Raw genomic sequence first — 22,094 nt, 5'->3', positions numbered from 1 at the left:
ACTGCAGAGGCCGCGCACTCCAACCTGACAGCGGGAGCCTAGGGCAGCTGAGCAGTGGGATTAAAAGCAGAGGGTTCTTTGAAACTTTGTTTTGTTTACTCCCAGGGGTGCGCTCGGCGGGGGGGGGGGGAAAGCAACGATCAAACTTTGAAAGGGAAAAGAGGTTGTGTGGAGGATAGAAGGGAGGTGTCGAAAGTTGAATGATCCAGGAAGGGACGTTCAATAAGAGAGTGGGGAGCGAGGTTCCATGTTCTCTTGGTTTCTAAGTGCCACTGGCTGACCAATTTGAAAGAACCCTGCCCCCTCAGCCGGAATCATGCCCCCACCGCTCCCCGGCTGGCGCCCTCTCCTGGCACATCCGGGCATCCTCAGTGCCCACCAGGGAGGCCCCAGCTCTGAGTCCTGTCCCACCACAAGCCCATTTCTCAGACTGCTACCTCTCAGTGTCCAAACTTTCCCGGAGCTGAGGTCGCTCAGTGACCCGTTTTCCCACTCTCTGTAACCCTGCTCCATCCAGGACATCTGTTGGTGGGTACCAAGCAGGGATGACACCCTGCCCTGGAGGGGGGGGATTGCTGCTGGAAAGAATGGGGTTCGGTCTGATCTCAGATTATTCTATTCCTCTTGTTTCCTTTTGGACTGAGTTCTCTCCTTGCTGTGGGCTCTGCAGGAATGATTCCCGATGTTTGCAAACTCAGACACCTCACAAGCAATAATTTTGTTCAGAACAAGGGCTTTCACCACCAGGCATAGAGAAAGGCGGGAAGACGCAGGGGGGAGCTTGGGGGAAATACTCAAGCCCCCCCCCCCCAGAGGAGAGGGCCCTGCATAGCCGCACCAGGCTTTTCATTTCCCCACTTCCAGCTTCGGAGGCATTTAGGCAAAGAAGGAAAAGAGAGAGGGAGGAAAGGAGAGAGAGAGAGGAGAGAGAAAGGCAGGCAAGGAAGGAAGGAAAGAAGGGAAGGGAGGGGGGAGGAAGGAAAAGAAAAAAGAAAGAAAGAAACACTGGGAGGGAGGTGGAGAGTAACTTTTTCAGTGAAACTGAAACCATCAACGTCTGCACGCCTCGTGCAGACTCCAGGTCGGTGAAGGCACCCAACGCAAACACAACTCCCGGGGACAGGGCTCCAGAAACCCTATCTGAAGGGAAACCGCCGCTCATTGCGGGCGCAGGCGGGCCGGCGAGGGGTGGGGGGAGGGCGGGAGGCGAAGCGGGTCCGGTCCTCCGGCTGCTCGGGGCAGGCTCCCTCCCTCCGGCCTCCAAGGTGGCCCTCGAGCCTCCTCGGGCGGCTGCTGCGGGGCAGACCGGCAGCGTCGCCCACGGCGGCGGGCAGCGGATTCCAAGAGGGGGCAGGCGGGGCGTGCAGAGCGACCCGGGCCCAGGGCGGAGGGTGGGCTTTCTCTGGGCGGGGAAACCAGACACTTATAGGCGGCTGAGGCCGACTTTATTTTTACTGCCCAAACTGTTGGAAAGTATTTAAGCTTAAACAGAAACAGCTGTATCGCTGGCACCGGCCAACGAAACTATTTGTTACCGGGAATGACTTTTTATGATTAAGGACGCGGCCGTCGGCGGCCTCTCGCGGGCGGCCCGCGCGGGTCTGCGGGGCGATCTGGCCGTCGTCAGCTCGCTGTTCGTTAAGACAGAACGGCCAGAGAGATGAGCCTGGTCACCCGGCGCCCACCTTGCAGAGTTTGGAGCGAGGCCAAAACCTGGAACCCCGCGTTTCCAGGGGGCGGGGGCGCGGAGTGGGAGGCAGGGTGGGCCCGAAGCCGCGCGGGTCCCGCGCGCCCCGCACGACGCCGCGCCCGCCGCCCGCCGCACACCTAACTTGGGACAGGAGGCCAGTTTTCCGCTCTGGGCTCCCTGCCCTTTCGAGTCAGACTCCTTGGCTCGCCTTCTCGCTCGCTCTCTTTTTCTCGTTCTCTCTCTTTCCCCCCCTTTCTCCCACTCCATCCCTCGCCAAGGGAAATCGCTTCCAGTCAAGTTCATCGCCGATGTTTTAACTAAATCATGGGTTCCAAGGAGTGGGTGTTGTGACTTGCAGCTTGGGCGGTAAGAGAAAAGGGTCGGGGAGAGCTGGGCCCGGACTCGGGCTGCGGTCACCGCCGCCGCCCCAGCCACGGGTCGCCGCGAGCTGAGCGAGAGCGTGTGTGTGTGTGTGTGTGTGTGTGTGTGCGCGTGTGTGCGCGCGCGAGGCGTCCGTGGTCCGACCCTCGCCCCCTTTCCCGGACCTGCTATCTTCGCTCTGGAGCCCGGGTCCCCCAAGAGGCACTGGACCCCGCCACGCCCCCGCCACTTCCCGCTCGGGGTTCCCTGGCCGAGTGTCTTGCTGCGCACGTCGGGAAGAGCCGTGGACAGGAAGTGCACGGCGCAGGCCCCGCAGGTCGCCGGGGTCCGCGGGGAGCGGGACGCGCCCGCAGCTACTCGTCCCAATCCCAGCCAAGCTCCAGGCTCTGCCTTGGTGGTCGTCCACGCCCTCCCCCCAGTCCCCCAACACACCCAGGCCGGCCGGGGGCAAGGAGCGGCTGGGTTGGGGCTGGCGACGCGCAGGGCCGGGGCCTGGCGGGGACGAGCAGCACGGGCTGGAGGCAGGGGCAGGTGGCTGCGGGCGTCGGGGACGAGTCAGGGGGCTGGAAGAAGGCGCGCGACGTCCCCCGCGGGGTCCCGGGACGCGGGAAGGCTGGGTGGGGGCGGGGAGACAGCGGGTGTCCACTAGGTCTTGCGTTCGGCTTCCGAGCTGGGAGTGAGCGCTGGAGCCCAGCTCGACTCGCAGGGCCCGGAGGGTGGCCGAGGGCAGGGCTGCGCGACAGGAGACCGAGACACAGGCACATTGATTTGTTAGCGGGATGGGGCTGGCGGCGGCGGGGGAGGCCGTCGTCATGGAGACCGAGGGTCGGGTGTGCGGAAGGGGTGAGGGGGCCAGGAGGGAGCGGGGTCGGGGCGCGTGGCCGGCTCTCGGGGTGCCGGCGCGGCCCGCGGAGCCCCAGCACCTGTGCATTGTGCATTGTGCGGCGCGGGCGGCGGCTGTGGGGGGAGGGGAGGGCGCGAGTCCGCGCGGTGGGGGTGGGGCGGCCGGGGTCTGCAGAGGGGGCGGGGCCTGGCTGACACCGCCGCGGGGGTCCCAGCGAGAGCCTTGGGGGACGCGGAGCACCGGAGGGACATCTTGGTGGCGGGGGAGGGGGCCCCGGCCAGGACAGAGGGTGGACGGCCCCCTCGCCAGCCCCGCAGACTGACAGCGGCCGGGCCCGCCCTCCCGGCGACGTCACTTCCGGCGGCGGCCCCCACCCCCTCGCGTTCTGTCTCTGGAGTAGCCTCGGACTCCGCCCCCTGGCGATTGGAACGCGGGTCACGTAGCAACGCGGGGGAGAAAGGGAGAGGGGCGTGGCCCGGAGCTCGCCCAATCGGCGCGCAGGGGCGCAGGCCCCAGCCGCTCCGCTTTAGCAACGTCGTTAGCAACACGTGGGGCCGGAGGAAGCGCGGGGCGGGAGGGGAGGGGGAGCGGGCGCGCGGGAGGGGGGCGGGGAGGGAGCGGGCGCGCGGGAGGGGGAGGAGAACTGACGTCAGCGGGAGAGTATTATGGTCTGTCGTGCGCTGGCTGCTGCTTTTCTGCTCCTGGAAGCGGCCAAGGGGGGAAGCGGCGAGTCAACATGGAGCTTTCAGCGGTGGGGGAGCGGGTGTTCGCGGCCGAAGCCCTCCTGAAGCGGCGCATACGGAAAGTAGGTACCCCCGGGCCTTGGACCGAGGCTGGCCGAGCCCTCCCCTCCCGGCCTGGGTTCCCTCCTCCTGCTGCAGCCCAGCTTCCCTTCCCCCAGGTCCCAGCAGCGGCCGCGGCCGTGGCGGCGGCGGCGGCGGCTCTGAGCCCAAGCGCTTTCCTTAGACTTGCAGCGATGCACAGATTGCATGGGTGGGGGGCGGGGTGGGGGGATGAATGCCGGTGCATGCACTTTGTGCAGCGTTTCGTGCAGGGGGTGATGCAGCGAGCGCGTGCCTTTCGCGATGGGATTTCGCGCATTCATTTGGTGCATGCATTTTTTGCATGCATTTCTTGTGTCCTCGTCATGCATTTCTCCCCTTGCACACACGCATTTTCCCCCTTTGCATCCGCAGGGACGCATGGAATACCTCGTGAAATGGAAGGGCTGGTCGCAGAAGTAAGTAGGTTATATGCAATTCTCAACCCCAGACTGTTGTTCGGGAGGTTTCTTTCTTCCTCTTTTTCCCTTTACATTGAAATACAATACAATGCAACAAGAAAAGTTACAGACGTACACACACACAGCCGCCGCTCTTTCCCTGTTCCCGGGACTGACGCCCATTTCTTCCTGATTTCCTCTAGGTACAGCACATGGGAACCCGAAGAAAACATCCTGGATGCTCGCCTGCTCGCAGCCTTTGAGGAAAGGTACAGGCCCTTTCAAGCCTCAGACTCTCACTTAGGAACACGGGTCCAGCCTGGACTGGAGTCCCACTAGGTTCTTCACTCACACACCCCTTTCTCTTTCCTTCCTTTCTCTAGGGAGCGGGAGATGGAGCTCTATGGCCCCAAAAAGCGAGGACCCAAACCCAAAACCTTCCTTCTCAAGGTAGGAGGGCAGTGTCCAGTGGTGGGCAGGAATGTTATAGTGTCATTTGGGGGGGGGGGGGAAGGGGGCCCTGAGGGCTTATGGAGCTTTGGGGGTGTCCACTGCTCTTGGCTATTTGTAATCTAGGAAGGAGTCCCCAGACAGGCTGTCACCAGGTCAGTGGCAGTGCCCAGAGGTGTCTTGGGGGAAGGGGTTCAGCACACTAGGATTCGGCCCACAGCCATCCCAAATAGACATATAATCAAACACAAGAAAGAAGTGTGCTTTCTGCAAATGGCTGCTTCCAGACAAATTCTCTGCTTCCCCCAGACTGCTGCCCCTAAGCCCCACCCCCACCCATAGAGAAATTCGGAGGCATCAGAGGGTGAAGCAGGGAGGGCCCCCCCCCCCCCGGAAGAAGGGTCCTGGGGGAGTGGGCAGGGGCCTGCTCTGCTCTTGACATGCCTTCTCTCTTGCAGGCCCAGGCCAAAGCAAAGGCCAAAACTTACGAGTTCCGGAGTGACTCGGCCCGGGGCATCCGGATCCCCTACCCTGGACGCTCGCCCCAGGACCTGGCCTCTACATCCCGGGCACGTGAGGGCCTTCGGAACATGGGTCTGTCCCCGCCGGGAAGCAGCAGCAGCACCAGCAGCACCTGCCGAGTGGAGCCCCCTCGGGACCGGGACCGAGAGCGGGAGAGGGAACGCGAGCGTGAGCGGGAACGAGAGAGGGAGCGGGAGCGTGAGCGGGGTACCAGCCGCACGGATGACAAGCCCAGCTCGCCGGGAGACAGCTCCAAGAAGCGAGGCCCCAAGCCCCGGAAGGAGCTCCTGGACCCCTCGCAGAGGCCCTTGGGAGAACCCAGTGATGGCCTCGGAGATTACCTCAAGGGCAGGAAGCTGGACGAGGCCCCTTCCGGGGCAGGAAAGTTCCCAGCTGGCCACAGCGTGATCCAGCTGGCCCGGAGGCAGGACTCGGACCTGGCCCAGTGCGGTGTGGCCAGCCCCAGCCCAGCCGAGGCCACAGGCAAGCTGGCAGTGGACACCTTTCCGGCCAGGGTCATAAAGCACAGGGCGACCTTCCTGGAGGCCAGAGGCCAGGGCACCCTGGACCCTGGTGGCCCTCGGGTCCGGCATGGCTCAGGCACTCCTGGCTCTGTGGGGGGCTTGTATCGGGACATGGGGGCCCAGGGGGGAAGGCCCTCCCTCATCGCCAGGATCCCAGTGGCCAGAATCCTGGGGGACCCAGAGGAGGAATCCTGGAGTCCCTCTCTGACCAACTTGGAGAAGGTGGTGGTCACCGACGTGACCTCAAACTTTTTGACCGTCACCATTAAGGAAAGTAACACGGACCAAGGCTTTTTTAAAGAGAAAAGATGAATTGCTGGGTGGGTGATCGCAGGACAAGAGAGCAGGAGAGAGAGTGGGAGTGCAAACTTGGCCTAATGCTTTTTATTTCTGGGTGGGAGGCGGCCTTCCGGGCTGGCCCTGTCCCTAACTTCACATACCCCAGTCCCTTCCATTTCTCCTCCCTCCCCTCAGTTTTGGTTGGAAAGATTATCTCTAGAGTTATATTTTCTATTAGATGTAAATATGTTATTTAAGAAAAAATATCTAAATATATATATTTCAACTCTTGAAGTTGTTTTATTTAAACAAGCAGAGAGAGAGAGAGAGAGAGAGAGAGACTCAGCGTGGTTTAGTTGGGGCAGACGGGCTGAGTCGCCGCCCCTCAGCCACCCAGAGCACTAAGGAGTTTGGGGACCTAGGTACTGGACTCTCTGATCGTGTCTGGAGGGACTGGCCTACCCACCTCGCCCCTCCTCCCTTTTCCCACAGCCCCAAGGCAGACCCCTGGAACCAAGGCAGGACCCGGATTTTTTCTCTCTTCCCATTGGCCCACCAGGCCAACAAAAGATTAGCTCCCCAATCAGAAAAAAAGGGGGTGGGGTCAGTCTGTTTTGCCTTTTTTTTTTTAAGATTAAGAAGTCTGTTGGGGGAAAAAAGTATTAACTTGAATAACTTGTGTGTGTGATGTTGAAGGTAAAAAGTTAAGGAGTTGCAGGTGGTTGGGGAGCAGCAGATTACCCCCCCACCCCCACCCCCGCCCCGGGGACCACACCAGGAAATGCACTTTAAGGGAGATGTGTGTGTTACACACGCAGATCAGATCGTGTGTATGTAATGTGGATAAACTCTCCCAGTTCCCTCGATTCCTTTCCTTACTCCACAGAAAGAAAAGAAACCCAGCGAATCTGTTTACATTCCCGAAATGCCAGGATAAATTGGGAGGATTGCATGTCAGTGCCCAGAGTTCGAGACAGTTGTTTTACAGGAAAAGTGTTTGGGGGCGGACTTTTCCTTTTCGCGCACTCTAGCTTCGCCAGGAGAAGAGACGGTGGCCCCCACCTCCCAGGAAGAGTTGGACTAGCCTCACTCCCTCGGGGAGGGCGGGCCGCCGGCTCTCGGATGGACGCACGGCCACACAGGCCCACCCTGCGGGACCCACGGAGGGAGGCGCGGCGGCGGGCCCGGCCGGGAGTGCGGCGCAGGGTCTGGGCTCGGGGCTCTAGGAGCCGGGCAGGACTCGCCTCCCGGCGGCTCCGGCGGGCGAGGGGAAAGGAGGGGCGAGGCGAGGTTTTCATCCAAGAATGCGCATCAGAACTTTTGCTTTTTCCTCCCCCCCACTTCTTAAAAGCAAAAGCTATAATTTATAGGCCTTTTCGATTCGCGGAGTGTTCTCTATTTGAACTCGACATTCAGACTCCGCCAAAGGGGGCGGGAGGAGCGGGAGTTGAAAAGAGACGGCCCGCGGCGGGGGAGGCCGTGCGCGGCGGCGGGGCCCGGGGCGCCCCCGTGCGCTCCAGGGACGCAGGACGCGCGCCCCTCTTTTGACTCGAAAGCACAAATCTGTCCTCCCCCCCCACACACACCTCCGTCCCTTGGAGGGCTGATCCTGCGGCCTCCCCGGCCTCCCCCGCACTTAAAGGGCTAGGGAGATCTGACTGCCCCCCTGCTTGTCGAGGGAGAGCAGGGGGGCCCGGCGCACGGGAGGAAGCACAGACTCGGGACGAGAGAGGCAGGGGGCCGGAGCTGGGGGGAGCTTCTGGATGGGGGTACGGAGTGGGCACGCCAGCCTTGTCCTCCGCACTCCCATCTTCCCACCTCCCTCTCTCCCCCAGACTTTCTTGCCTTTAAAGAGAGGGGGTTTAAAAAAAAAAAAAAAAGGAAAAAAAAGGGGAAAACGGTGTACTACATGATTTTATTTGTTTTTGAATATCAAATTGCGCCTATAAAGAGAAGCCCCTCGAATGGGGATTTTTATCTGCTCACATTTGTAAAACTGATATTTTAGACTTTGTATAAAGAAGCGCCGTTGACCAAGTGTATCTATTTAAATGTGGACGCTATTTTCAGACGAAGCTTCTTCGAAGGGGCATGTCTGTTACCCAGTGGACGGTAACTCGGGGACACGTGTCTTTACCTGGCTGCCGCCTTCCTTTTGTCCCTCGCCCTCTTGGCTCCCGTGTCCCTCCCTCGGGGCTGACTTTGCCCCTTCCCTCCGACGTTCCTTGGCCAGCCTGGTTCTGCTCCCGGAGCCCCCTCTGTCCGCCGTCTGTCCGTGGCCGTGCGTGTGTGTCTTCTCCGCTCGCTCTTGCGACGCTGACCTGGGGGGTGGGAGGGCGGGGGCCAGGGCCGCTTGGCTGGGAGTCTGCAACCGCGCGGGATGTGCGCGCGTGTTGGGTTTATTTAATTCTAAGATGTGTACAAATCTCGAATCGACCCCCGCCTCAGCTCAAGAGTGAAGCTTCGGTACCTATCTTCTGCGGTCGTGAATGTCTGTACCCAATACCGCTTTCTACGTGTTTAAATATATACTTTGTAAATAGAGACGTGTCTCGGTTTTATTGTTTTCTCCCCCCCACTCGAGCAGAGGGAAGCGTAGCCCCGGGAGAGAGGACCCTTTCTTCCTCTCTCCTTGCCCATCCCACCCACCCCCACCCTGGGCCCCGTGGGCCCGGGAGGATCCCCGCGCCGCAAAGGCCCTTCCCCAACCGGGGGAACTTCCCAACTAGGGGAGGGGGGAGAGACGGGCCCCCGGAGGGAGTGGGGTGTGACCCTCCTTAGCCTCCTGGGGCGGGGGGTGGGGGTCGTGCCTTTCCTCACCTAGCGGCCGCGTTTCTCTGGGGCCCAGGTGGAACTCGGGGACCCCAGGAGGACGGGCGCGACCTCTCGGGTCCCCTTTCTTCTGGCGGGGCTTCCCCCCGCGCGCCCCACCCCTAGGCCCGACGTCGCTGGTCCCCGAGGCCCGGGCGCCCCAAAGCCGCGCGCCCCGGGTCATTCGGCCTGCTTCCCGGTGCTGTCGCGGGACCCGCCCCCCAGACCCACCCAGCCTCGCCAGCGCTCCCCGAAATGCAGCGCCTCGCGCCTATTGATTGAGGAATTGAATTCGCGGGTATTGCTAGGCAACTGACTGCTTGGAGCCGGCGCAGAGCAGGCTGATGTGATTAGTGAACCTGGGCTGCCGCGGCGCAGCCCCGCGCCCCCCGCCCCCCGCCAGCATCTCCGTCCCCGGCCTTCTTGGGGTGTAAAAGCCCCAACGCCGGGCGAGGCGCGGTCGGGGGAGAGCAGAGCGCAGGGTGGGGATGGGGGGGTTCTCGGCCCTTCCCGGCCCAAGAAGACTTTGCTGGGCGCGGGCGTGGGGCGGCAGAGGAGAGCCGCCTCCCGGACCCCAAGGCGGCCACCGCAAAGTCCCAATACCTCCCCCGAAGCCGCCGCGGGCCTTGTCGCGCAGGGAAGCCCCGACCTAGGCGCCCTGGCAGAGCGCGAAGGGAGGGGCGTGGGGACGCGTTCGCCCGCGCATCTTCTGTCCTCGGCCAACCGATTGGGGACCCCGCCCTTGACGGTGCTCTCCGCGCCTCCTTCCCCAATTCTGAGAGCCCAGTGGGAGGATCCGGGAGGTGGGGAGCGACCTGCGCCGGCGGGGAGGTGGGGGTGGGGGGGTGGGAGGCTCTGGGCAGCGGGTCTCGGGGCCCTGAGCGCCCTACGGGCTTGAGGGGCCCGCGCCCTCTGCGGGCGGAGTCCGGGGCGGGGATGGAGTGGGGAGGCCGGCGAGGGGCGCGGAGGGCGACCAGCCCCTGAGCTGTGGCCCAGCTGCTCGGCCGGGACTCCTGGGTGTCTGGACAGCGGAGTGGGCTCATGTTCGGGAAGAATGGAGGGCTCCGACTCAGCCCCCACTTCCCGGCTACCTGGGCACCAGCACCCTCTGCGTTGACCGAGAGCTCCTTCCGCGGTCTCCGTTCCCGGGGCAGGTTCTCCGGGAAAGCGACCAGCGGGGGAGGCCTTGGCCCGCGGTGCCGCCTCCGTCCTGGGTCGGCTCGCCTGCGTCCCTAGGGCCGGGCCGGCTCCTGTGGCTGCCGCGGGTTGAACTGGAATCTTTGTGGCTCTTCGGAGCGCGTCGGATCGAATCCATTTTTCTGTCCCTTTGGTGCTCACAGCGCACGGATCCGGGTCGAGGCCCTGTGCTGTGCGCGGGAGACCCGACGGCGAGAAGGCCGGCACCGGGCGTTTCGGGGGCTCAAGCTCTGATTTCCTCCTCTCACCAAAAAGTCCTCCAGGCCCAGAGGGGGCCTCGGATCCAGCTGGAGTCTGGGATGGGAGCTGCTCCGTGCTTGGCGGCGCTCCACGGCGGCCAGCCTCGGGGGCCTGGACACGGGGAAGAGGCCGTGGGTTGGGGCCGGGGCTTTCTTCCCAAGACTTCGGAATTGGAGGTAGCCAGGGGCACCTGGGAGCAGTCGGGGTGGGGATCGCGCCATTCGGTTCCCGGGGGCAGCTCGGAGCCCCGAGGTGGGGACTGTCCCCCCGCGCGTCCCAAGAGCCAGAGGCTCGAACTCCGCGGGTCGCGCGCGCCCTCTAGAGGCGATGGTCTCAGTCCCTCTCCCGGCGCCCACCCCCTCCCGGCCTTTCGATTCGCGAAGTGCCTTCCTGGGTTTCCAAATGAGCCGGGAAAGACTCGTCTCCCCCACCCAAAAGCGCGCCACAGTGGGCCACGGTGGGCGCCCCCTCTGCGCCCTCCCTTGAGGACAGGAGGGGCGTGTTCAGCCGGCGGGATCCGCGTCCTCGGAGCCTTGCTGACCCATCGCGCCAGGCGCCCTGGGGCTGGACCCGACAGCGCGGGGCTGAGTCCGGGGGGAGGCCGAGGGCCGGGCCGGGGCCCTTGGCAGCCCAGCCCATTCTTCTGGGAAGGCGGTGGATTAGGCCATCAGATCAGCGGCGCAGAAACGAACAAAGGCCGGTGTGGGTCAGGGCCCCGCACCCGTCTGGCGGAGCCTCTGGACAACTGGGCTCCGCTCGGCTCGCCTACTCCTCCCCGGCCATCCCCACCCCTTTCTGCAGCTCTCAAAAGCCAGAGAGAGGACAGGACGCCTAGCGTCATCCCTGCCCACCTTCTCCAAAACAAAACAGCCCCAGCGTCTGCAGGGACAGCGAAAGAACAGGCCTGGAGCCCTCCCTGCAAGAGCCTCACGTCAAATTCTCAGGCCTCTTCTGGAGAGTGGGCTGCATTGCTATTTGTAGTGGGAAGCTCTGCCGGAAGGAAACATCCAGGCCTTTGCCCCAACTAGCCTTTCAACGAGCGGTGGCCAGCATCCAGACCCCTCTTCTGCCTCCACTTCAAAGGGAGCTCGGTTCTCCCCGGAGGCTGAAATTTATGAACAAATTCATGCGTTGGGTGATGCAAACCTTACAGACCCAGGGAAGGTTCGTAATGAGCAATCATCTCTTTATGATGAGCTACGAGCGAGGAGCACAGCAGCAGCAGGGACTGGAAGCCTCTGGAGCGCCACGGTGACTCCCGTGGGACTTTACAGCCGGTGCCCCACGTGGTGGACTGTAGGGTTTGAGTAACTTTCCAACACAGGATCTTTTTTTTTTTTTTTTTTTTTTTTTTTTACTTAAAACGTCACTTTCTGGGAGAGGTTTCAAAGTGAGTTTATTCTGTATTGCAGCGTCCCTGGCTTCTACCCACAAAGTGCCAGTAGCGACCAACACTGCCCCTGCCCCCCAGTTGTGACAGCCAGAATCCTCTCCAGACGTTTCCAAATCACCCCGTGTAAACTGCCGACGGAGGGGTTCACCTTTAGAATCAGCCCCATCCCTTTGCTGAGAAAACAGAACAAAACAAAACGAAACACCTTTTTCTGCTCTCCGGGAAAGGGGCTATAACCCTCTCCCAAAGCTTTGGTTTTTGTTTTTGTTTTTTGTTTTGGTCCCATGATTCAGTCTGTGTCCAGAGATGGCTTTTGCCTCAAGAAAGGGAAAGTGAAGGCAGTTGTTCCCAGGCATCACTCACGAGGTACACCAGGCGGACAAGTGAAAAACAGTATTTATTGATATACTAAAAATTAACAGAAAGTAAGAGAAAAACCTGACACCATTCACTAATGTCTTTCCCCTGCAAAATAAATTAACGTCAAAAAACCCCCAAAAAACAAAAAACCTGCGACGTATGCCTAGTGTTAGTTCTCCAAAAATACTAGAAAAGCAACAGAATCTTCAGATGTACTTGAGCAAAATATCTGGTCATCTAGGCACACTACTCTGCCCCTCCTCCCACCCCTCCCCCCAAACCACTGTGGGCTTCCTGGGGGAAGCATTCTCTCTAACTGGTAGGTCCTGATTGAATATGGGGGCCGGGCTGCTCTGATTTCAACAAAGATCTTCAGCTTCCCAGGGCCATAACCTATTCACTTTTGTCCTTTTAGAAAAGCAAACAGCCATAGTTTAAAGCAATCAGGAGTGGCATACATGAATTTCTTTTTTTAATTAAAAAACACAAATCAAGCCAGCAATCGGCACTGGTCCAAAGCTCTGGTCCTTCCCATCTCCCCCTAACGAAACCTCTAGGCCCAGGTCAGAATTTTGAGCGTAACCGAAACAAGGAACGCTCTTTTTGGTACCAAAAAATATATATAAAAATAGGTCAAATCCTCTTAAGAGGACAGACTGGGCACTTCTTCCTATCGGTTACGAGCAAACAAAGACACGACAGTATTAAAACACCCACTCAGCATACACTGTGATGCGGTCCACGTAGAAGACCCTGCAGATTAAAGAAACGAGGGGTCTCGAACCAGACGTGACTGACGGATGCCCAGCCACACACACACCCGCCCACCCACACGCACAGCACACACATGTACGCATAGCAGCAAATAAAAAAGTACTACTTTTATTGGTAAACGTGACGGTCAACTCTTCAGTGAAGGCAGTCATGCCCGCACGTGTGCACACACACACGCGCGTGCACGCACGCACACATGCACACACCCTTTTAAACATGAACCACGTGGAGTCAGAAGCACCAGAATGAAAACCACACAACACACCAAGGCAAAGTGGCTGGGAGTAAGGTGTTTGCAGATTCGACTTTGGGATTATAGTAGCTGGTAAACAGAAAGGCACCACATCGGGGTTTGGTGCGGACACACGCTGGTCCGACAGCTCACGGAAGCCCGGGCTGTCCCCGAGGCCTGGGGAGCCGCTGCTGGCCTGGCTTTGCGGCCTCTGAGGCAGCACAGTGCCTGGCACAGAAGGAGCTGAAAAACCAGGAGACGGGCAGCCCCCCGGAGGGGGAGCCCTCTCTTCACAGCCAGGGAGCACGTGGCTGCCTGGGAACCGGAGGGGCAGCTGGTGCCAGTGGCCCAGTGTGCCGGGACCCCTTTCTTCCAGACCGTGCAGTGTGAGCCGCGATCCCTTCCTCCCACTTTCCAGCGTTTAGCCTGGCTGGCTGGGACCCCCGGCCCTCCGGATCTGCCAAGATGGGCACCCCTCCCTGCCGCAGCCCAGCACGGCTACCGCGCAGCAAACCTGGAAGCTACATCTGGATGCCCCTGGACGAGGTCCTGGACGCGTGTCTGTCCCCAAAGGCACACTGTTGAAATCGATTCAGGTTCACGAAAGCCATCTTTCGATTTGGCGCGCAGGGTGAGGGACCAGGGGGCCGGAGGTCTGGCAGGCGCGCCCCTCAGAGAGCAGAGCCCGCTGTGTAAGTCTGGGCTCCCCTGTGATCAAGGCAACAGGACAGAGGGCGTGCCCACACCTGCTGGCTGGCTGTCACTGTCACTGACAGCCGAGGCAGAGGAGGACCCACACCTCCACTTTTCTTTTGGCATCACAAAGACCCAGCGTCCCCACTCCCTGACCCACCTTTCTGCCACAGGCCACACAAGACCGCTCCCAGACTCGGCTGTCTGGGGACAGGCAGTTGGGCAGGCAGATTCGCCCTTTCCTGGGGGCCCTCCAACAGGTGGGGCGCCCAGATTGTGCCCCACTTCCAAATGGTCCGAGGGTACAGCCTTGCAGCTGGGAGGGAGCACACGGAACCCCCAAAGGCGGGAGGGATTGTCAGGGAGCGGGGGGGGGGTCCACCTGGGGGGAGAGGCCGCCGTGGGAGGGAGCTGGGCTAAGCACCTGCCCACACTCCCACCTTCCAGGGGCTCTCAGGGGCCCTCTGTGGGACCACGGCTGTCCTGGCACGAACGCAGAAAGGAGGGCAGCCAGAGACACCCTTCTGCTTCTCCCCATAATGGGGAGGCTCTAGATCAAACAGCTGCGAGACCGACCCCTCCCAGATCTGACCTCTAAGACATTTCGGTGCTGCAGGCGTTAACCTGAACCAGGCTTACAGGGCACCAAGGGAGGTCTGCAGGGCTCCCAAGCACAGCTACAGCCAGCCTACATTCAGGCCACAGCCCTCTGGTGTAGACATGGGGGGCAGGGACAGGGAGGCAGGCAGACCCCTAGTCCTTGGCAGCTCAGGCACTGAGCGGAGTCCTGACTGGTGAGGTCCCTTACCTGGCCCACGGCCCATCTTCTAAAAACCTAGCTGAGCCCGCACGCCGTCCTTCAAGGCCTGACCCCCCCCCCCCACCCCAACTTCCCAGTACACGTTCCTTCCCCACCGCCGGGCAGGAACGACCAAGCTGGTTCTCTCCTCTAACAGCTGCGCCCCTGGGAAATCCAGAGGAAAGCTGACCACTACTCTGTCATCACAAGCCAGGGAGAGCAGTTCAAACAGCCAACAGGGGACGGCCTTGAGAAACGTTCAGCCAGAGACCCGGGAGGCAGACTTCCTGAGGCATATGGGAAGTGAAAACAGAGGCCCAGAGGTAGAAACGAGGGCAAGGCCAGGCCTTGGCAAGGCATCAAGGTATGACCCTGCCTGAAGCCACAGGCAGGGCCTCGGGGAGTCCCCTCCAAGCCTGCCCTTGAAGGAGGCTACCCGGACCCTGGGGAGGGCCCGGGGTACAGGGCCATCACCAAAGCAAAGCCAGAGGCCAGAGAAGGGCAGGCAAGAGCCGGGCAGCCAGGCGGCTACGGGGCATCAGTAATGTCTCAGGTTGAAGAAGCCCACGCTGGTGGGGGACTCCTTCACCGTGACTGTGATGAGGTTGGCGGTGACATCGGTGACAAAGACGTGCTCGATGAGGCTGCGGGTGGGCTTCCAGTCCTGGCTGGTCTGGACAGACACAGACAGGTTCTGTCCAGCGCCGGGCGGGGAGGCCGGGTCGGGGTCGGAGTCGGAACTGCTGTTCTCCTCTCCGGTGCTCATCTCGGACGGCAAGGCCGCCTTGCGCACTTCTCCGGGGCCCGCGTGGCCCTCCTGCCCACCGGGGCCCGAGCTGCCTTTGACACAGTCCCTCTTGCCTGCAGGGGTGGGCAGAGCGGCCCCCCTAGAAGCCAGCTTCTCACTCTTGTTGGTGTCGCAGGACACGCTGGCCCCACTCCCCCCGGGGGGGGCGCCCCCGGCGCTCTTCCCAGTGGCCGGGTTGGTGGCAGGGACGCCCTTGGTGGCCGCAGCATGGCGGGCAACCGCACCCACCCCTGGTGTGCCGTTCTTGACACTCTGTAAGTCCAAGACCTGGGGGCTCAGCTCCTGGGCGGGTGCAGGCTGGGCGCCCAGGCACCCGGCAGGGGCCTTGCCACCGCTGTGGACGTAGGGGGGCCCCCCCGCGCTCCCTCCTTTCTGCTCCACAGTCCCGCTGCCGGGGGCCTTTGGGGCTTTGCTTCCCGGGGGGCTCATCCCCAGTTCCCCCTTCTGCGTCCTCACCTTGAGGTCCAGCCCGAGGCCACACTTGCTGGTGGTCTGGGCCTTGAGCGCCAGTCTGCTGGCGGCCTGGGCCTGGCTCTGGCTCATTCGGTTCATGTAGTGCACAATGGAGCTCTGCCAGCTGATGCCACCCCGGCTGGGACTGCCAGCCATGCCCTTCATGAGGCTGGCCAGGTTCTCCGGGCTGGCCACGGCGCCGGGGCCACCGCAGGCCTCCTTGGCGTGGGCCTTCAGGGCCGCCAGGCCCGCCACGGGGGCGCTGAGCGGCGGGGGCAGCTTGCCGGCCGGCGTCCCCAGGTCCTTCCGGGCGGTTTTCAGCACCTTGGCCAGGCTCACGGGTCTCCGGGCCGCCTTCTGCTCTGGGGGCAAGGGCTTGCGGCCTCGCTTCTTCCGGACGGGGTCCTTCAACTCAGGCTTGGCCACCAAGATCTGGGCCTTCTTCTGAGGCACTGGGTGAGTCTCGCGGCCCCGGGGACCCCTCTTGGCGTCTAAGTCGCTGTCTTCGTCTTCGTCCGAGGACGTGGAGGAAGACGTGGACGAAGACGTGGAACTGCTGGACTTGGAGGGGGCGTCGGGTTCCTGCAAAGAGAGCGGGAGGGGTCACCACCTCCACGGCCGGGCCCCCGGCGTCCAGAGGGCATCAGACACCTCCAAGCCAAACCTCTGGTGGGTTCCACAGGAGAGAAGCAGCCAAGAGGGAGCGACTTCTCGGCACCTTGCTCCAGAAAAGTTTGGAAAGTCCTCCTGAGAGTCCGTGGACTGCAGTTAAAAGCAGAACCAACAGCACCAGAAACCCCAGGTGGGTCAGGAAGTCAGGGCAGAGTCAGCGCGGCCACGTCCCCGGCACTAGGGTCGTGACGGGGACAGACCCCGCTGCACCCAAGTCAGAGGGGAAAGCGCAGGGCAGCCCAACTCACGGGCCTCAGGCTAGGAGGCAGGAGAAGATGTGCGAGGGCTCTGCCACGAATGCAAGAGGACACCCTGCTTCAGTCGTCACGCTTCCAAAGGTGACCCCTTCAGAACATTCCAGCGACCAGGAAAACAAACTGCTGCCCTCCCATCTCCTGGGCGTCTCCCCACGTGCAAGTAATGCAGCCCACTTCCCCCTGACTTGGCGTCTCACGAGGCACCGTAGGGAGGCCGAGCCAGCACGGGCTCCCTGCGGCAAAGCTCGCCTGCCTTCAGCGGGGGGCAATCAAGTGCCGCCCAGAGCCTCAGGGCCTCCTCGTCCAGCCAGGCCCACTGCCTCGATGCCACTTCCGTGGTCCCCAGCTGGTGGGAGCCCGAGCCACAGGGCTGGCCTGCGTCGCCTCCCTCCGTAAACACCCCATAGTCTCCCACACGGGACCCCCCCAAAGCTCAAAGCAAGGTTTCCACAGCCTCCCGCAAGGGCGGTTTTTGTAAGCGACTGAGCTCTGGGCCACAGTGTGTCGTTTTGAGATCCTGGGGCAGGGCCCTCGAGAAAGGAATGTAAGACACGGTCAAGACCGAGGCCCTGACCCTTTCGCTCCATGCTGCCTCGGAACTGAAGGCAGGACGCTGCCACAGCCCCCAAGTGCGCGTGTACCCGTGAACTGCCCCGGTTAGTTGTGTCTGTTCAGTGAATCTACAAGCGCCTACGGTGTCCTTCCTGTTCCTGTGAGCCACCAGCAGTGAGACAGTGGTCAGCAGACAAGTCTGACCCTGCCGCCCACTAGAAAGGAGTGTAGGAAGGACACAGAATGAACAAGAAGCCGGCTCTGGAGGGGTCGGCCAGTGCAGGGCCCTGCTGGGGGCGGGGGCGGGGGCAGGAGCTGGGGCTTGCTGTTGCCCCCTGCTGGCAGAGGCACAAGTGAGGAAGGAAGCCTGAGGCCGGGGTCTCCTGAGCAAGGGAACCACCTCTGCAGCCACAGCAGCCCCATCCCTGTTCCCCAAAGCCCTCCACCCTCCCGCCCCGCCCAGAGAGAGCGCTGGGAGGGAAGGAGCCTCGTCAGGCCAGCAGCCACCCACCTTGAGCTTGGAGTGCCGGCTACAGGACATCACCGTGTGCTTCCTGGGCCTGCCCCTCGGCCGCTTGCCTCGCTTCCGGTTCTGCACCTCCTTCTCGTGTTCCCTTAAGACAGTCACCAATCAGGGTGGGAGAAGCCCCGCACCCACACCCCCTCCCACCACAGGGGAACCCCAGGGCTTCCAACAGCCCGACACTCAGAGCCTCGGGTAGCTGATCGCCACCTTCACTGCCAGCACCTGGACAGTCAGTTAACGTATCCACCGCAGAGGTCTACACCCTCCCCTGTGCGATATGCTTATTGTTTTCCATCCCTCCGTTTCATTTGCAAAAGCGAGAGAAATTCCAGCAAAGCTGGGAAAGGAACACTTCTCCGGTTTTCTGACTCCCCTTCAGACAAACCTGTGCTAACCGCAGTTACTTCCTGCAAAAAAAACGTTTTATGGAACTTCTAAAACGCAGCCCGCTAGGAGCCAGAACTCCCACGTGGTGCGACCCCACCATTCCAAACGAGAGTCCCAGGCAGGGAGACAAGGACCACGGGCCCCAGCCTCTACCTCTCCGCAGCTGCACCACACTCACACGTCCCCGGGGCACAGGTCAGGGGGAACCAAGGACTCTGCTCTTAGAGCCGGTGCCCCTGGTTCACAGTTCCCTCCCCGGTTCCTCTTCCTAGGACCTCGCTGTTCCTAGACAGTATTCTAGATTGGGAGCACTGGAGGCGCCCAGTCCCCAAGTGGCTGGGGCTCAAAGCTCACACCTCCAGGAGGACATCTCCAGTCAGCTCGGGAACTCCTGGGACTCAGGGTCGTAAAGCCAAGACAGCCGCCTCCAGCCACCCCCAGAGGAAGCTGGTACTTCAGGGCACCCCTGGGGAAGAGGCTCGATCCGGAGAAGCTTCCCGGTAATTAAAACAGACAAACATCACCTCGTTGGGGCCCGAAAGGGCATCTCTTAAAGAATCCAGTGAGTACAACCAGACAGAGCTCAGAGTCCAAAGCGGCCCCTAACTGGTCTCCTAAAAGGGCAGGGCCGTCTCAGGGTCTCCTCTGCCGATACGTTAACCTCACCTGCAGATTCTGAACCTCAGGCTTGCCCTTAAAAATGCCGCATTACCCCACACCAAGCACGTGACTGCCAGCTCCTAGCTTCCAGGGGTGCGGGTTCTTCTGGGCGCAGAGGGGAGGGGAGACATCCACCTTCTCTGATTTCTCTCCCCCATGATGGAAACCAGACTACCCCATACTTCAATCCTTACACCTCTCGGACACTTGCTAACCCCAGTTCTTACCTGCCGTGCAATAATCCAAAGTAAAGTTAAGGACACACCCTCTCTCAACAGTTAGGATGCTGTCTCGCAGAGAAATGGACCAGATGCCCCCCCCATCCCCCAACCTCACTTACAAGACCTGGATTACGAATTAAATAGTAGATGATCAGATACCAGGTTATGGATAAGCTTTTCCAAAGGTACTCAAGCAAGTTTAGGCTCACCTCGTGTTTGCTCACCTTGCCAAAAGCCTAGCTTTATTTTCTTCCTGTTGTCATGGCCTCTCTGAGAAGACCAAAAACACCATGCTTCAGTGGGGGGCCGGGGGAATGGGTTAAAAGGTGGACCAGAGAACACGCTGGCCAGACTGACCCTAGACGGGCAAGGTTTTGAGCAACTAACCCATCTGCCTCTATCAACAGGGCGAGCCCCAGCAAAGCACCCACACCTTGCCTCCACCAGCGTGCTTGGGAACAGCACCCCCCACCCCCAGACCCTCGGGCCAGGGTGGGAGGCCCACCCATCGCCTGCCCCTCACCCCCCTTTTGCCTGAGGTCAAAGGAGGTCTCTCTCAACCCCAGTCTCCTATCTAAAAGAAAAGATGACGTCTATTATTACAAGAGCAAATTCGTCCCCTGAGACTGGCAAGGGCACGCGCTCAGTCCCACCTGGCTCACAGCTTAGACGTGTTGTTTCCAGCACAGAATACCACAGCAGGCGTAACTTTTTGCTGTGCTGTTTGGGCTCCCTCTCTGAGCCCTCTCTTGCCCAACGGCACCCTCAGGCAGCACCGGGCAGCCAGGTCACTCATTTTATGGCAAACCTGTCATCCTGGTTTTCCTTAGCGCTGTTAGCAAATTACTCAACAAAAAAGGCCAACCAGAGGAACCAGAACTTTTCACGAAGGAACCGAGAAGGTTCGTTTTTGCACGCGTGGCTGTCAGAAAGGCCCAAGGCATTGCTAACTCAGTGACTTCTTAGGTCTGGACACATGCGGGCCAGCCGAGGGAAGGTGGGGTAGGGTCTCATCTGGGACCTCGGGGCTTGCTGCGCCTTCAGACATGGGACAGAAGGTCCTCTGGTGACCACCGCTACTGGAACTCAGACCACAGCACAAGCCCCGGACCCCTGGAAGGCCAGCACGGCTCTATGATAGGCCACTGTGTCCCCAACACTGTCCCCCTTCCCACACGTGGTGTTAACTTTCTCACTTCTTCTGGAAGGCCAGGAGCAGCCTCGGGTCCAGGATATTTTCCTCTGGCTCCCAGCTGTTGTGTCTGGAAAAGGAAAAAACAAGGTGTCAAGAAACACCAGACAGGCAGTGACCAGCTACTTCAGAAAACAGCCGGAGTGGGGTTGCCCTATCGCCCTCCAATCCCTGCTGGGGGCAAGGGCACAGGGGTGCTGGGGCAGAGTCCCCCCAAGTCCCACCCGTGGCCAGGATGAATTGCTGGAGACTGGGGGTCTTGAAGCCAACACCTTAGCCTCAAACTCAAAAGGAAACCACCACCTCCACCCCCAATTCACATTAGGCTTCAGGAAAACTCCACGGTCCCCCCCCCCCCCCCCCCCCCCCGGGAGGAAAACGAATCCCAGTAAAATGGGAAGTAGCTGGGAGGGAAGCCCCCAAACCCTGGCCCGGATCCAGGAAGGGAAGGGAAGGCCGCTGCAGGATGCAGGGAGGGGAAGGCCGAGGGGCACAGCAGCGCAGCCCAAAGATTAAGAACAATGTGGCTGGCGCCCAAGTGAGCGCGGGCCAGGGCACCGGGAGGGGAAAGCAAAGAAAGAAAAGTGGGGGCCGGGAAGAAACGGGAAACGGGTGGGCCCAAGGAGCTGTAAACAGAGCCCCTTCCGGGGATGCCAAACACCCTTCCTTACTTTAAAAGGGGGAGAGAGAAAAAAAAAAAAAAAAAAAAGGAGTCCTACGTCCATCAATAGAAAGCTCAGGTTACAGCGGGGAAAATGTGGACGGGAGGAGGGGGGCTCGCGTCCCGCGCGGAGGGCCGGGGCGGCCCGGGGGCACAAGCAACAAATGGGCGCGGGAGGGAAGCGGGCCGGGGGCGCGGGGTCCGGGCCGCGGCCGGAGGGGCTTCCGGGGGAGGCCGTCAGCCCCGCGCCCCGCGGGCCCGTAAACAAAGGGCGGCCCCGCGCAGGCTGCGCGCCCCCTTCCCGCCGAGCCCGCGGGGACCCCGCGAACTTCCCGCCCAGCGCGCGGACGCCCCCGCCCCCCCGCCCCCCGGGGCCGAGGTGGCGCGGGCGGGAAGGCGGGCGCCGCCGTGTCGGGGACTCACTTGGAGGACCAGCCGCGCCACTTGACCAGGTACTCCAGCTTGCCCTGCAGGGAAAGAAGAGGCGCGTGAGCCGGGGCGGGAGGGCGCGGGGAGGGCGCGGGCCGGGCCGCACGCACCTTGCGGAGCCGCTTGCTCAGGATGCACTCGGCGGCGAAGACCTGCTCGCCCACGCTGCTCAGCTCCTCCATGCTGCCGCGCGCGCCCGCCCCGACCGCGGCGCCCGCCGCTCCCCGCTCCCCGCGCCGCCGCCGCCGCCGCCGCCGCCGCCGCCGCCGCCGCGCGCCCCGCCGGCCGCACACAAAGCACCGCCCCCGCCCCGCGTAGGGCCCGCCCCGCGCACGCGCACCGCCGCCGCGTCCCCGCGCCGCGCCCGGCCCGCGCCCGCCCCCGCGGGCCACCCCCGTCCGGCGCCGACCAATGGGAGCGCGGGGGCGGGCGCGGGGCGGGGCGCGCATTGTTCGCGGCGGGCTCGGCCTCGCGCCCGGGCCTGGGGTCCCGCGCGCGCGCGCGCGCGGGGGCCGGGCGCGGGGTTGGGGGTGGGGTGCGTGTGGGTCCCTCGCGGGGAGGAAGGGGCAACTCGAGGCCTGGGACCCGGGAGCCGCCCGCCGTGCCCCGCTTGCGCCCCGGGGCGCGCCCGGCCTCCTCCGAACTTCGTTTTCCGGGCGAAAAGCCATTGTTCGGGCCCGAACGGGGGGAAGTCGGCCGCTTCCTGCCCCGGCCTCCGAGGGGCGCTGCTGCGGGGCCCCGCCCGCCCTCTACCCTTCCGCACTGGGGCCCCTTCTCTTGGGGCAGAAGTCTTCTCTGTTTTGCGCGCCAGCCAGCCGAACGGGGCCGGGGGCGGGGAAGGAATGGGAGACAAAGTACTGGGGCA

At 62.1% G+C, this 22,094-nt stretch overlaps 2 protein-coding genes across 3 annotated transcripts; one reads left to right on the top strand and one right to left on the bottom strand.

Annotated features, from left to right (window-relative positions):
- The first annotated feature begins 3,575 nt into the window (after window positions 1-3,575).
- Window positions 3,576-6,203, top strand: CBX8 (chromobox 8). Its single transcript, XM_047094004.1, has 5 exons — window positions 3,576-3,720; window positions 4,112-4,155; window positions 4,341-4,406; window positions 4,521-4,587; window positions 5,046-6,203. Exons 1-5 carry the CDS (start codon window positions 3,652-3,654, stop codon window positions 5,943-5,945), a joined length of 1,146 nt encoding a protein of 381 aa, XP_046949960.1. The 5' UTR covers window positions 3,576-3,651; the 3' UTR covers window positions 5,946-6,203.
- Window positions 6,204-14,501: 8,298 nt separating this feature from the next.
- CBX2 (chromobox 2) lies at window positions 14,502-21,411 on the bottom strand. Of its 2 annotated transcripts, XM_047094077.1 has the most exons (5): window positions 21,340-21,411; window positions 21,224-21,267; window positions 20,144-20,209; window positions 17,665-17,767; window positions 14,502-16,254 (listed from the first exon to the last, which is right to left on the bottom strand). In XM_047094077.1, exons 1-5 carry the CDS (start codon window positions 21,409-21,411, stop codon window positions 14,950-14,952), a joined length of 1,590 nt encoding a protein of 529 aa, XP_046950033.1. In that variant the 3' UTR covers window positions 14,502-14,949. The 2 variants fall into 2 exon arrangements, with proteins under 2 accessions (XP_046950033.1, XP_046950034.1); XM_047094078.1 differs by lacking the exon at window positions 21,340-21,411 and having other exon boundaries at window positions 17,665-19,217; window positions 21,224-21,243.
- Between the last annotated feature and the right edge of the window lie 683 nt (window positions 21,412-22,094).

The sequence above is a fragment of the Lynx rufus genome, unplaced genomic scaffold (genome assembly GCF_022079265.1).
Source record: "Lynx rufus isolate CCGP_SWC_20201006 ecotype Redwood Valley unplaced genomic scaffold, mLynRuf1.p SCAF_37, whole genome shotgun sequence".
NCBI lineage: Eukaryota > Metazoa > Chordata > Mammalia > Carnivora > Felidae > Lynx > Lynx rufus.
Note: the sequence above shows the minus strand (reverse complement) of the source record. Positions and strands in the feature narration are given on the sequence as shown.

Coding starts and splice junctions, on each gene's coding strand:
- CBX2 (XM_047094077.1), bottom strand. CDS start 21,411: ATGGAGGAGCTGAGCAGCGTGGGCGAGCAGGTCTTCGCCGCCGAGTGC. Junction 21,268..21,339: donor TGAGCAAGCGGCTCCGCAAG/GTGCGTGCGGCC, acceptor CTTTCCCTGCAG/GGCAAGCTGGAGTACCTGGT. Junction 20,210..21,223: donor TGGCGCGGCTGGTCCTCCAA/GTGAGTCCCCGA, acceptor TTCCTTTTCCAG/ACACAACAGCTGGGAGCCAG.
- CBX8 (XM_047094004.1), top strand. CDS start 3,652: ATGGAGCTTTCAGCGGTGGGGGAGCGGGTGTTCGCGGCCGAAGCCCTC. Junction 3,721..4,111: donor TGAAGCGGCGCATACGGAAA/GTAGGTACCCCC, acceptor TTGCATCCGCAG/GGACGCATGGAATACCTCGT. Junction 4,588..5,045: donor CCAAAACCTTCCTTCTCAAG/GTAGGAGGGCAG, acceptor TCTCTCTTGCAG/GCCCAGGCCAAAGCAAAGGC.